This window comes from Elephantulus edwardii, unplaced genomic scaffold (genome assembly GCF_000299155.1).
Source record: "Elephantulus edwardii isolate Elephantulus edwardi_28Jun2011 unplaced genomic scaffold, EleEdw1.0 scaffold00166, whole genome shotgun sequence".
In the NCBI taxonomy this organism is placed as follows: domain Eukaryota; kingdom Metazoa; phylum Chordata; class Mammalia; order Macroscelidea; family Macroscelididae; genus Elephantulus; species Elephantulus edwardii.
The window spans coordinates 5,057,287-5,070,926 of NW_006399916.1; the positions used below are offsets into that span (position 1 = coordinate 5,057,287).

At 39.2% G+C, this 13,640-nt stretch overlaps 1 protein-coding gene across 1 annotated transcript in view; it reads left to right on the forward strand.

Moving 5' to 3' along the window:
- LYST (lysosomal trafficking regulator) overlaps window positions 1-13,640 on the forward strand; it is a 161,036-nt gene that overhangs the window by 58,681 nt on the left and 88,715 nt on the right. The window contains exons 22-27 of the mRNA XM_006895378.1: window positions 1,130-1,307; window positions 3,146-3,315; window positions 4,605-4,835; window positions 7,347-7,513; window positions 7,958-8,110; window positions 11,998-12,189. Coding sequence (XP_006895440.1) covers window positions 1,130-1,307; window positions 3,146-3,315; window positions 4,605-4,835; window positions 7,347-7,513; window positions 7,958-8,110; window positions 11,998-12,189 — 1,091 coding nt within the window. The remainder of the gene's footprint in view (window positions 1-1,129; window positions 1,308-3,145; window positions 3,316-4,604; window positions 4,836-7,346; window positions 7,514-7,957; window positions 8,111-11,997; window positions 12,190-13,640) is intronic.

Here is a 13,640-nt window from a genome sequence, read left to right on the forward strand (position 1 = left end):
ACTGGACTTCCTTGTATGCGTATAGATATTATCCTGTCACTGACAATATTAGAGAGAGAAAAAATCCTCATATTCAGGGAAATCATAGAGTTTGCTCTTGGTTCTGGTATCATATTGGATGGATTGCCTGAGAGGATGCCTGTCCTCCATTCCCTGCACCCACTACAACCAATACAGGAGCCACTAACTACCCATGCCCAGGCTGTGCTTGATTGTGACCAGGGCATTGTAATAACTGAATTTTTTTCATTTCATTTTCATCAGTTTAACCTTATGTAAAAAATGACCACCAAATTAAATAGCCTTGCTATAACATGGAATAGTGTTTAGTAACTACAGCTCAAAAATATCAGTGATGAAAGTTGATGATAATTGTATTAATCATATTTATACCACAAAAAAAATATTACCTTAAAGAAACCAGAACTGCCACCCAAGCAGATATATGCACACCCATGTTTATCACGGCTTTGTTCACAATAGCAAATAGTTGGAAGCAACCCAAGTGCCCATCAACAAACGAATGGTTAGAGAAGCTGTGGTATATTCACACAATGGAATACTCTGCTGCATTGAAAAACTAAGAACTCATGAAATATTATACAAAATGGGTGATCCTTGAGGACATTATGCTGAGTGAAATACCTCAGTCACAAAAGGACAAATACTGCATAGTGCCACTGTTGTAAAATGGAACTGACATCGGGGTTAGAGGAACCTAAGAAAAGAGGGGGTAAATAATGTGTACTGCATTGAAACAGATGAGCGAGAGAACTCTTTAAAAAACTTTATGATTAGGTATTATTTTCATGACGAGAGTCCAGAATAAGAGATACATAATAAAGTGGACTAAGGGAGAGGATTGTATAACAATGAAAGAAATTTTTTTTTCTCTTCAAGGAGAAGAACAAACTGAGAAAAGGGTGAGTAGGGAGGAAAGTGCAACAGTGTATGAATGGAAATCCAAAGTCTCTGTAAACCTTCATTTTTTTTAAAAAAAGTTAAATCTTTTATATTTATTTTGCCTCTTACAACTCTAGATATGACTACCTGTAATCCCTCACAGTTGAAAGGTAACGTGTACTTTCCCCCAGCATGTTGTTAATGAAACATTTCTGGTCTCTCTTAGTGTAACTGAAGACTGTTTGGTACCTATCTGCTGTGGACTGTATGACCTCCTGAGCGGAGTTCTTCTTATCCTGCCTGACGTTATGCTTGAAGATGTGGTGGACACGCTGATTCAAGCAGATACCCTCCTAGTGCTTGTGAACCACCCATCACCTGCTATCCAGCAAGGAGTTATCAAAGTAAGGACAAACGGCAGAGGTGCTGTGCAACTTAAGAAAGTAGCTATGTCTGACTTAGACATCGAGTAGACATGTCAGCATATACCCACACCTGTCTTTTATAATTAATATTAATGAGCTGATATTCAGATGCCCTCCTGGTGCAGTGGTCGAAGCACTCATGTCAGAAGTTTCCAGGAGAAAGATGTGGCCCTCTGCTTCTGTGAAAACGATAGCCTGGGGAAATTTGTAGGGGAACGCTGTTGGCCTGCGGGATTGCTGTGAGCCAAAATCAATGCAGTGGATTTGTGTGGAGCTTTTTGTTTTGTTTTTCTTATAGTTAATAATGTGTGTTTCATATTTTATGTGTACTATCATCCAATTTAAATCCTTCTCTGCATGTTGATATTTTTTTTACCTCAACATGGTTTTTTAAATCTCCTAGTAAATTCACGGGTTTTGCCACTTGAGTGTGTCTGTGCAGCAGAGACAATGAGGAAGATGTAGTTTATTGGGAATACCTGCACCTGCTGTGGTGGAAAATGGTAGACATTTACCTGCATTCTCTGCATGTATGGCACCTTCTCAAAGAGGTCCCTTGTGAAGTTTCCCTGGCCCCACTCCTCGTTTGTTTCATTGCATCATCCTATTTATTTCTCATAATCATCTTGCTAATTCATCTGTGCACCTTTGTTGTTGTTTTTAAATACAAGTACCATGAGGGTAGCACTTGTGCCTCTACATGACAGGCACCTAAGACACTGAATGTATGAATATGGGGTCCAAGTGGTTTTCATTACAAAGCAGTCCAGTGACGAGATGGTCTTATAAGGATCATTCTTTTCTTTTGTGTGTCTACATGTGGAACTGACTTTAGTCAATTGTACTTTAACTAAGTTTTCCATGTACCCAACCCTGGGCTAGTTGCTATGTGGAATGTAAAGAAGCATAATACAAGCTGCTAGATTCAAGGAGTTTATACTCTAATCTGAGAGAGAAACACGTGTCCAGCTAAATAGAATGTAAGGAATTCTGAGATGAATTCTAAAATGACTTGGAGAATGATGGAGAATGGGTGCCTATAAGAAGCACTTTATTCTGATGAGGAAACCAAGCAGATGCAATGAAAGGATATATTTTATATTATACTCTAAACTTGGAAAGCTTTCCAGAAGACTAGAAAATAGATATGTGTCGTGTTTGGCTATAAGGGACAGGGGATTGAGAAGTTGTTATATTCTGGTGTTACCAAGCTCCAGGTGAGATAGTACTCCAGGTAAGAAATGAAGACTTCCCAGTCGAAGGTAGTGAGAAGTCAGAGGATGACACAGATTTCAAAGATATTGACTGGAATAGAGGACTTTCCTCTATAATTCATCATGGGAAAGAGTAAAAAAGTTAGCCTTCAAAAGTCTTCACATCATCCTCTCAGAAAAGAAGTCATTTTAGAAGGAAATACCATTTCATTCTAGACACGTTGCCTTTACAGTTAGAAAGGGTGGGAATGCAGACCTATGCCCAGGATGAGGGATCTGTCAGGAAATCTACAGAAAGTCTGATCTCTGTGGACATAGATTTGCAGTTACAGCTCTTGCCTGAGCTGTTTCTCCTTTGAAATTAGAAATACCCTTTTACTGAACTAAAGAAGCCACTTTTTTTTGTATCAGAGAAGTATTAGGATCGCCCAGATAAGGTCGTTTTTGTTTTACTTTGGCAGCGGCATGCCTTTTTTTTTGCATTTTCCATGCATATGTAGATAAAATGAAGTTAATAATTTATCAGTATGGCACACTGGCTAATTTGAATATGTACTGTAGTGTATTTTAATATGTTACCTAAATGATTCTATTTTTCTTTAGCTATTAGATGCCTATCTTAATAGAGCATCTAAGGAACAGAAGGATAAATTTCTGAAGAATCGAGGATTTTCTTTGTTAGCCAACCAGCTGTATCTTCATCGAGGAACTCAAGAATTAGTAGAGTGCTTCATTGAAATGCTCTTTGGCCGAAGTATCGGCCTTGATGAAAAGTAAGTGTGTCCTCCCCATCAATCATTGGGGCATCTTTTGTTTTAAATGAGTTAGCTAAGTCATTTTTAGAATTATTAAATCATTGTTGTTTTTGTTATTACATTCCATGGAGTCTACTGAATCTCAGTGACCCTTTGACCAGATATGAACCTTGCCCTATTCTGTGCCTTCCTTGGGATCCATTCTTTTACTACACCTGTTTTCACTAGTTCAATTCATTTTTTATCTAGCCCCCTAGAATAAGTTTCCTTTGTTTAATATTTTATTATAGTTTAGGTTAAAGTTCACCGAGCAATCTGTCTTTCCATCCAACAATTTACGCACAGACTGTTCTGTGACCGATGATGATTGCGATCACGTTTCCAGCTTGACTTCTACCTGCTCCCCCTTTTCCCTTCTTCCCACCTTGCCATCTGAGCCCTGCTCTTGGGTCGCACCTAGTCGATACATCACTCTTAGATGGTGCTTAGATGGTGCTCACTAACACATCTGTCCTCTGTGGAGTGGAAAGGTGATCCAGAAGTGGCTTCCATTCTGTTTGTGGGGCACCTGATGCCATTGCCTCAGGGCTTCCCAGCCTTGGTAAACTTGATCTTTGAGGAACCTCAGTTTTGTCTACCCCCTTCTCTTCTACTCTATTCAGTACCTTCTTTCATCACCGCAGGCAAAGCAGCAGCCAGGCTCCTTCCAGTTCCCCTGGTCTTGGGGTTTAGCAGGGCTGTGGATCATGTGCTTTCACAATCCTTGGCATCGCTTGTTTCCTTTCCATTACTCATCTTTGCTCTAGATGCAAAGACACAGTAGCTATAACCTAGATGGCTGCCAGTAAGCTTTTAACAGCCCTGTTGCTACTCATCAACACAGGGTGTAGAACATTGTCTTAGTGGTCTGTCATTCCATTTGACTTAGATGTGTCCCCCTAGACTACTATCCCTAGCCCCCAGGCCTAGTATCTCAGTCCCAGGAGGTGCCACATGTTTGTTCCCCATACAAGTTCATTAAATGGAATCTCTGGACATTTAATGAAGAATTAAAATAAGTCTGTTAACCCTTCAGAATAGTAGGCAGAATTTTTTACCTGAATGTTTGTGCATCTTAGAATAGGTAAAAGCTTTGAATGTTTATATTTTTAATGTTAAAAATGACTAAGTTCTCTTTATACCATATTATTTGTTTTTAAAACTTCAAAATCAAGTAAACAAAAGACTTGTCATAATTACCACTGCTTTTCCTTATTTTGTGACTGATTGCTTACAAATGTCTTTCAGCTATATATTCTTTGTTACAGATTTGATCTGGAAGATGTGAAAAATATGGGACTTTTTCAGAAGTGGTCCGTGATTCCGATCCTGGGACTAATTGAGACCTCGCTGTATGACAACATACTCCTGCATAATGCCCTTTTACTTTTGCTTCAGATTTTAAATTCGTGTTCCAAGGTAGCAGATCTCTTGTTGGATAATGGTCTCCTCTACGTGCTGTGTAATACAGTGGCAGCCCTGAATGGATTAAAAAATAAGTAAGTTTTAAATTCTATTTTGGTAACAATTTAGAGAGGGAAAACCTGAGTAATAGAATGCATTAAAGCTCTGGATGTCAGTAAGTACTCTCAAAGAACTTCTTTCACACAAAATTTTATAGATGAAATCATTTTCATAACACTACGGCCGACCATTTCCAACAAAGTTTCATTAAAAAGAGGTCTTTTTGTATGATCTATATTTAGGGATTAAAACAAATGAAATAAATTTCATTTCCCTCAAAATCTTTTTGACAAACTCCCACTACAGCCTTATGAAAACACTTATGTTGAATGAAAATGAGAGCTGATAAGTGTTGGGCACTGCCTGCAGACCAGACACATAATTTTGCTTTTATTGTATTCATATAACAATGCAATTTTAGAGAGATGCGATAACTTGTTGGGGATGAAAATGCTAGTAAGTAGTAGTGGATTGGAGACAGAATTGATCTCACTTAAAAAGCCTCTGTTTCGACTGCACCATGGTGGCTGAGTGGGAAAGAGCTGCACTGCCAACCTAAAGGCAGGAGGCTCGTATCCACCAGCTGCTGTGTAAGAGAAAGGTGAATAATCTTCTCCCATGTGATTTATAGCCTCTGAAAACCCACTTGGAGGATCAGCTATGCGTCGATTCCAGCTCAACAGCAGGAAGTTTTTTAGTTTACTCTACAATTAGCAAACAGTATCACCTGCTGATACCTTAAATTAATCTCTGATAGCCGGAAGTCATGGTGGTAAACTGCTGCCCACCATATTGATTAGAAACTTGACAAGCATGTTAGAGTTGATATTTTTCCCATTTTGATTTTATGTATTTTGGGTCTAAGTAAATGATATGTGATATCTTTTATCATCCTGGTGTTCAAGCATAGAGTTCCCAAGTGAGGACCTGAGCAGTCCCCGCTTACTGCATCAGAACTCAGGGCAGAGGAGGTCCTCAGTGACTCTCGAGGCCAAAAGGGGCCTCCTTGTCTTCATCTCAGCTCAGCTTATTGAGCACCTGCTTCATTTTGAGTCAGGGGATAGACATGTTGTTGTTGTTGTTATTATGTGCCATTGAGTCACTCATAGCAACCCATTGTACAACAGCCCTAAACCCTGCTCTATCCTGTACCAGTCTCACTTTCTCCGACATGCCTATCTCCACTACCCCAGTTACGGAATCAATCCATCTCATAGAGGGTCTTCCTCTCCTGCACAGTCCCTCCACTTTCCCAAGCATGACATCCCTCTCCAAGGACTGATTCCTTCTTGCAGCATGTCCAGAGTATGTCAGATGAAGCTTCAGACTACTTGCCTCCAAGGAGCAGCCTGGCTTCACCCTCTCCAGGACGAACTTGTTCTCCTAGAAGTCCATGGTATATTCAATACTCTTCTCCAGCACCAAAGCTCAAAAGCATCAACTCTCCTTCTAGCATCCCTAGTCATTGTCCAGCTCTCTGAAGCACAGCAAGTAATGGCAAAGACCATGAACTTGATCAGGCACACCTTAGTCTCCAGACTGACACTGTTACTCCTCAGTACCTTGGAGAGGTCTCTGACAGCAGACTTTCCCAATACACTTCGTTTTTTAATTTCCTGGCTGGTGGTACCAAGAGTTTTGATTAGAGTCAAACAAACTGAAGCTGTTAACAATCTCAATCTCTTCACCATCTATCATGATGCTGCCAATTGGCCTAGTGGTGAGGATCTTTGTTTTCTTGACATTGAGCTTCAATCCATATTGAAGGCTGAAAAAGAAATAAATTAATAATAATAATAATTAATACCCAGTACTCTATTTCTTCAAAACAGTCTTGATTACAGCACCTGAAATTGACAAAACTTGGGAAGGATGGCTATGGGAGGATTCTGAGGGCCATTAAAAAAATCAGTAAATAAACTGTGTTTACCAAATGGCCCCCAGTGCTACTTAATCAGTTGACCAAACACAACCTTTTCTCACCCTTGCTTGATTGGGAGACATAAATGGAGAGAAGTATTTAAGCTGCGGTGGATTATTGTTTAAAAATTGGAGGGTAGAAGAAACAAATTTCTATGTATTTATTATTTATTAAGTTATTAAGATGTTTTTTCAGTGTTTTTTTAAATAATTAAGTATAATTTACAAAGTGAAGTTCAATGAAGTTGATTAAACTGTTCAAATTTACCCTTTCTGAGAAGCCTTTCAGAATGTTTCTGTGGGTACCCAGCCAACCCTTTTCCTTAGTTGTGGGGAAGGACTTGCCCACATTAATGTTTACTGTAACCCCGCAGTCTACTGTTTGTGGGCCTCCCTCTACTCCTCTGGCCTTCTGCCAGACTTTAAACTTATTGACAGGAGGGGAAAATGTGTCTTCTTAATGCTCCTTGCCGCATGCAACAATGTATTAGGTAATACTAGGAAATAATCTGACATAGACTAAGTAGGAATACATTATTGAATTATTTGATGAATGGATGGGGGATTTTAAACTCAGCTTAAAGTTCTTTTACATGTTCTTTTCTATTTTCTTTCATTATCTTTAGTGTTCCTTTGAATGAGTACAAATTGCTTGCATGTGATATCCAGCAACTTTTCAAAGCAGTTACGATTCATGCTTGCAGTTCCTCAGGCTCACAATATTTTAGAGTTATTGAAGACCTTATTGTACTGCTCGGCTATCTTCAAAACAGCAAAAACAAGAGGACACAAAGTAAGATCTCATTTTTATGAGTTTGAGGGAGTTATATTACAGCAAACATGTTATTTGAACCTTATCTCTACTGCCACCCCCAACTCAGAAAGTCTATTCTAAAGGCATTAACCTTAATTTTGTGATCATATCTGTTGGCTTTAAAAAGAATCCCTTTTAAGTGGCAGAACAGAAAAAGTGAAGCCTTGATACAATGAATTTGTGAACTAATATTTTTTTCTCTTAAGCTTTGTTCAGTGTCCATCTGTAAAGATGCTTCAAAGTTGCCTTTGAAAATAATATTAAAATGTCTACTACACTCAAGAACCTATGTTTACCAAAAATTTTCAATTTCTACTTTTAATCAAATTGTTGACACTTTAGATAATACTTGAATATAAAAGTCAGTCTCACTTTAAACTGCACAGCTGCAACCCTGAGGTGCCCTCATGTCTCTATCCGTAGCCATGGCCGTCACGCTGCAGTTCTGGGTTCTCCAGGCAGCTGTGGAGTTCATAAGGACCACTGCCAGCCAGGACTCTGACAGCCTCTCCCACACAGTCCAGTTAGCCGCTGCTCCCCATCACGCAATATTTCAGAAGCAGAGGAGTATTCCTGGTGAGTACTGAAATAAGATTCTAACAACTGAACCACGAAGGTGGTCTTCCTTTCCTATGTTTTGCCATTCACATCATTTCTTATATCATAAAAGGTTAAACTCTGAGGGGTTTTTTATATATTATTTCTTATTTGCATACAGTCATTCATGTACATTGTGTTTTGTGTGGTCCTTCACTTAACATTGTGTCTTACATAATCATTCATATACATTGCATTTATGTCATTAATTTCTATTGATCTAAATTTTGAGAGCATTTTCTCCCCAGAGAAGGCTGTTCTGCTGCTGTCTCTTCAGTGTTGTTTTCACATAGTTACTTAGGGGACACTTGAATGCCAAACATAGTGCTCAGTGTTGGAAAAAAGAGACACTGTTTCTGCCCTTGCGTATCTTTCAGCTTTGTGGGAAGCATAAAGATGGTAGCAAAGCAGCCTGACTCACATCCAGAGTTAAGGGGACTCTGAGGAAGTGAGATAATGATAGGATAGATAAGGGAGGAGATAGTGAGAGAAGAGTATTATGACTGTTAGGGGCAGAGTGAATGGGCCCGTCAGAAGGTCTTGAAGTGGGAAGAAGCAACGTTGAGGTGAGAAAGGAAGCTTTCGAACTCCAGCATACCTGATGAAAGAGCAGTGCCAGGCAAGGCTGTGGGAGATGGCGTGGGCCAGGTCATATGCAAGGATGCAGGCCATGAGAAGGAATTAGATTTTGTGTTACTGGGAAGCTATCAGAGGTTCTATGGATAGGTGGCATGGCATCAGAGTTTTGTTTTCTAAAGCTCTCTCACTGCTGTGTGAAAATAGTTTAGAGTTAAACAAGAAGGTTGGCGTGGAGTTCAGTTGGTGTTGCAGTAGTCATTGCAGGAGCTATTGGTGGGTGTAGCTGTTTAGAATGAGATGACACCAGTGCTGGCTGTAGGGTAGGGTATCTCTTTATATAGGAAGTGGTAATGTCAGATTCTCTTAATTTCACCAAAGAGTAGTATCAAGTTTATACACATGTAATTCAGGAAAATAGCAAACAATGTCTCTCTCTCTCTCACACACACACACACACACACACACACACACACTCTATAGTGTATTCATACATACACATCTTTAACACATGTGTTTGAGAGTGCGTATGTTTTGTGTGTGTGTGTGTGTACCATCAAATTGGATCTGACTGGTACAGGAGAATATTATCCCTCCTTCTCCAGCAGAGCATTTTGTGGATTCGAACTGCTTATCCCTGGGATTGCAACGCAACCCCCCACCACTAGGCCACCAGAGCTTGCCACGTGTTTCTTATGTTTCTCCACACATCAATCAGTTGGTTAGTTAAAGTTGAACCACTCTAAAAAGAGTGTAGGCAGACTGGGGTAGGCCAAGTCTGAGTTTTACTGACTCCCAGTACAAAACTAACTTCTAAAAAGTCAGACATGGTCTCCCATGCTCCTGTGCCTACTTCTGCAAATTCCAACACCAGTCTTACGGCTCTGCTGGATCCAAAATCCATTGCAGTGGCCAACTAGATCCCACAGAACCATACTCACAGTTATGGAGTGTGTTAGAGAAATTAAGCCGTCACAATTTAGGTTGAAAACAGGATACAATTCTTCAGTGTTACAGAGTCCTTTTAGACCTGTCAGTTAGGCATCTTCCCTCTGTGGGACAGCAGGCGTGGCTCAGCTGTCTCATATCAGTCTCTAGTCACAAGTCAGCTCTGTCTCAATGGTCTTAAAGGCTTTTAAACTCGAATCTTACTATTTGTATTAAGCTACTTCATTGTGTTTAGTAATTCCAAGTTTAAAATTCCATGAAATATTAACCTATAAAGAAAAACTGTTAAATAGAAATTCTCTGGCAATAGCAAGAATTTAAGTTCTAAATTACTCTAAATAAAATGAAACTGTCTCGTAGAGCAAAAGTCCTTTCCCCTCTGCATGCCTCCTTATTTTGTGCCTAACACAATTTCCTACCTTCACCTTTTCTCCCATTTGTTACTCTCTTTTGTCCTGGTTGGAGTCTACTCTACCAAGCCTGGCATGACTACTTAACCACAGACCAAAAGATGACTTTTGAGCTACCTTGTGTACCTTTTAGGATCTGTGACAAATGGGACTCACCTTCTAATGATACAGGAAAATACACCTCTACTGCTTTCACTAAATCCTCCTGTTACTTTCTTTTTAATAGTCAAATATCCATTCCTTCCAGGCTCCCATACTTGATTCCTGGTTTGATTCCTCATCATTTTGGGGCTTTGATAACACAATAGCCATTATACTGATTTTTTTTTCCAATAAGTAGTTTTAAAAAAGTTATTTTTCTGAAACTACCTTCTCTTTGATTAAATGCCAGCATTTTTATCACCTTGGTCCTCATAGCATTGAACAGCTCAGAGTTTATTGTTTATTGAGTTGTTTTTCAATCTGAACATGAGCTTTAACCCCTCCATTCCCTTTAACCTATTTTATTTGTGGTTTTGCCCTCTGTAAATAAATACAGTTGTTTCAGTCAGGTAAAACTTACAGAATCCTACAAAAGTTAAGCTTGATTGAAAAACTTACAGTGTCACTCAGTCTATTGGCTTCATTTTATGACCCTGCTGAGGTCTAGAGCCAAGCACTTCTGGCACGGGGACCCTGCACCCTATCCACCCACCCACTCCAGACCTATCAGACTTCTAGGATTCTGTCTTTCCTATCCTTTCTTCTGTTTTAAATATACATCTTAATGAAATTGTTTCTTTGAGAATCCAGTTTACAGAATGCTAGTTTATATATTATAGTTGTTGCTTTGTAATTGTTCATGATAATCAACTGTGGCTAAACAGCATGAAAGCTGTCAGAGATGTCAATGTTAGGAAGAATCTGCACAAATGGATGACTGCGTCTCACAGCGTTGGTCCTGAATGTATCCAGGATATGAATTTGTTTCCTTTGGATTTGCTTCTTTTCCTGCCTCAAATGTGACTCTACCCACCAAAATACACTGAATGATTAGTAGAAATACTGGACAGTCAAGATGCTGCCATAGTGTTTATCTCTTACAGATGAGTCATTAAAACCTTCCATGAAAATTTAATCATATGTAAGTTATTTAGGCTCTTTATGGAAATTGACATGTGTTTTTGTAATTTAATGCAAAGATTCAGTTCCAGTGAAGGGTTCCTTTGTTCCTCATCTACCAAGACGCCAGTTTGGTTCTGATGGACAAATTCCAATTCCTTTCTCCTTTGGTCTGTTGAATCAAGATTCATGCTCTCCATTTCCTCCTGGATCCTCTTCTTATGAATCACCTCCTAGAGCAGGTGCAGTAATGGTGCAGGAATGCCATTCCTACCTATCCAATCTGAGGAAACATGTCTCCAGGAATGCTTGATAGGGGGGCATTCTAAATGATGCACATGCTCAAATCATTTTCATATCAAATCAGATGAAGTCTCTTTATCTTTCTGATCTCTTCCTTTCCTTGTTGACTCTATATTATTTTCAAACCAATAAAGTTGTAGAATGGTCATTTCCTAAAAATACTAATGATCCGGCTAAACCATGGGTGCTTTGAGAATCTGTTGATTTTGGTTGTGAGGAAGTGGAACAGTAAAGCCTTCTGAACCAGAGAAATCCATTTAATACTTTAAGGTGTATCGAAGACTCGAGGTTTGGCAAATGAAATCTGTCCTGTGAAATAAACCATGTCACTTATCAGGCAATACTGTTACACTTCTTCACAGAGAGAATGTCACCTTCTTGTAATCACTCACTCTGTATAAATTAGCAGTGTGTTTTAAAAGGGGTCTTTTGATGGTGTGATAATCAAAATGTTGCTGCTAAATGCCTTGGTGACATTGTGGGCTCCTTCAATTTAATGCTAACATTTAATGTTCTACATACCTGAAGGTCCTCGCAAATTTTCCCTTGCCCAAACTGAGTCTCTTCTGATAAAAATGCGTTCCGTGGCCAGTGATGAGCTTCACATGTTGATGCAGCGGAGGATGAGCCAAGAGAACACCACCCGGGCAACCGAAACAGAGCTGGCCCAGCGACTGCAGAGGCTCCTCATCTTAGCTGTCAACAGAATAATTTATCAAGGTGAGCCTACAGGATACACAGTCTTGAAGTAACAGGTAAATTATGTAAGAAAAAATGAGAAGTTTTAAATTTGTGTTCTACTGTCGTTGGGTAGTTGTTTATTAGGTGCTGTTGAGTCAAAACCGCCCCATAGCTGAACCCTCAGTGGGTTTTCAGAGACAGTTAGTCACATGGGAGGAGTTTGTCCACCCTTCTCCCTTAGAGCTGCTGGTGGATTTGAACTGTGTATCTTTGCATAGGTAGTGCAGTTCTTAATCACTAAACCTCCAGAGGTTGCTGCTGCTGTTAGGTACCATGCAGTTCGTTCCAACTGAGAATGACCCTCTGCAGGCTGTAGCCTTGCTCAGTCCTGAGCCATCCTCACAATCGCCCCTTGTTGTAGTCACCATGTTACTCTCTCATTGAGAGTCTTCTCTTTCTCTGACCTTCTCCCAGCATGATGCCCTTTTACAGGAACTGGCTCCTGCTGACAGCATGCCCAAAGTACACGAAGCAAAGTTGTGTAGTTGTTGTTGTTATTAGGTGCCGTGGAGTTGAGGAGAGTGGTCTGTCTAGTGAGTAGAAGGATTCTGTTGGCTGATGGTGTCATTGAGTTCTGTATCTTGGTTGATTTCCTTCCTAGTTCTCCTTTCACCTGTTGAGAAGGGGACTATCACTGCTGATTTCTTTTCAATATTGTTTGTATGAGCTATGTGTTGATTCTGAGTTGATGGCAATGAGTTTATGGCTTTTGCAGAGTTTCAATAGTATTCTAGTCAGCTGTGAAGAATTTCTTTTAGATTGATGTACTTTGTGTCATTTCATTGAACATGGGAAAATGTTGAGGTGGCAAATGATCTATGTTATATATAAATATATAACACAAGAATAAAAAATTCTGAGATAAAGTTTTTATTATTTTTTCAGTCTTCTGATATTATTATACTTTAATCTCTTGGTTATATTTTTTAATCCATTCTACAAATTTCTTTTTTTTTTTTAAATTCAAGTTGAGGTAGTTTATTCAGAAATTCCAAAGATTTTTAAAAACAAACAAATGAAAACCAACTGTAATTCTGTAGAATACATTCTAATTCATGGTGATTCTTAGTTGATTTACAAAGCTGTGAGTCTCTAAAGTAGGAAATTGTCCATCTTCCTCCCACGTAAACACTCATGGATTCAAACTAGCAACGTTTCAGTTAGTATCAACAGGAAATGTACTGAAGTAATCAGTATATTAAATCAATAGCTTAGTCAGTATATAATTTTTTAATTAAATTTTATTAGTTTTAATGAACATTTACAGAGATTTGGGGTTTTCATTCATTCATTGTTGCACTGTTTTCTCTACCCTCCTCACCAGTTCGTTCTCCTTTCCCCCACCAATGTCTGTTTTAATTGTCCAATTGCCACAGTGCTTGTCAAAGCCAGTTCTGATTAATCTCCTTTGTCAGTGTGTCCCTTGCCAT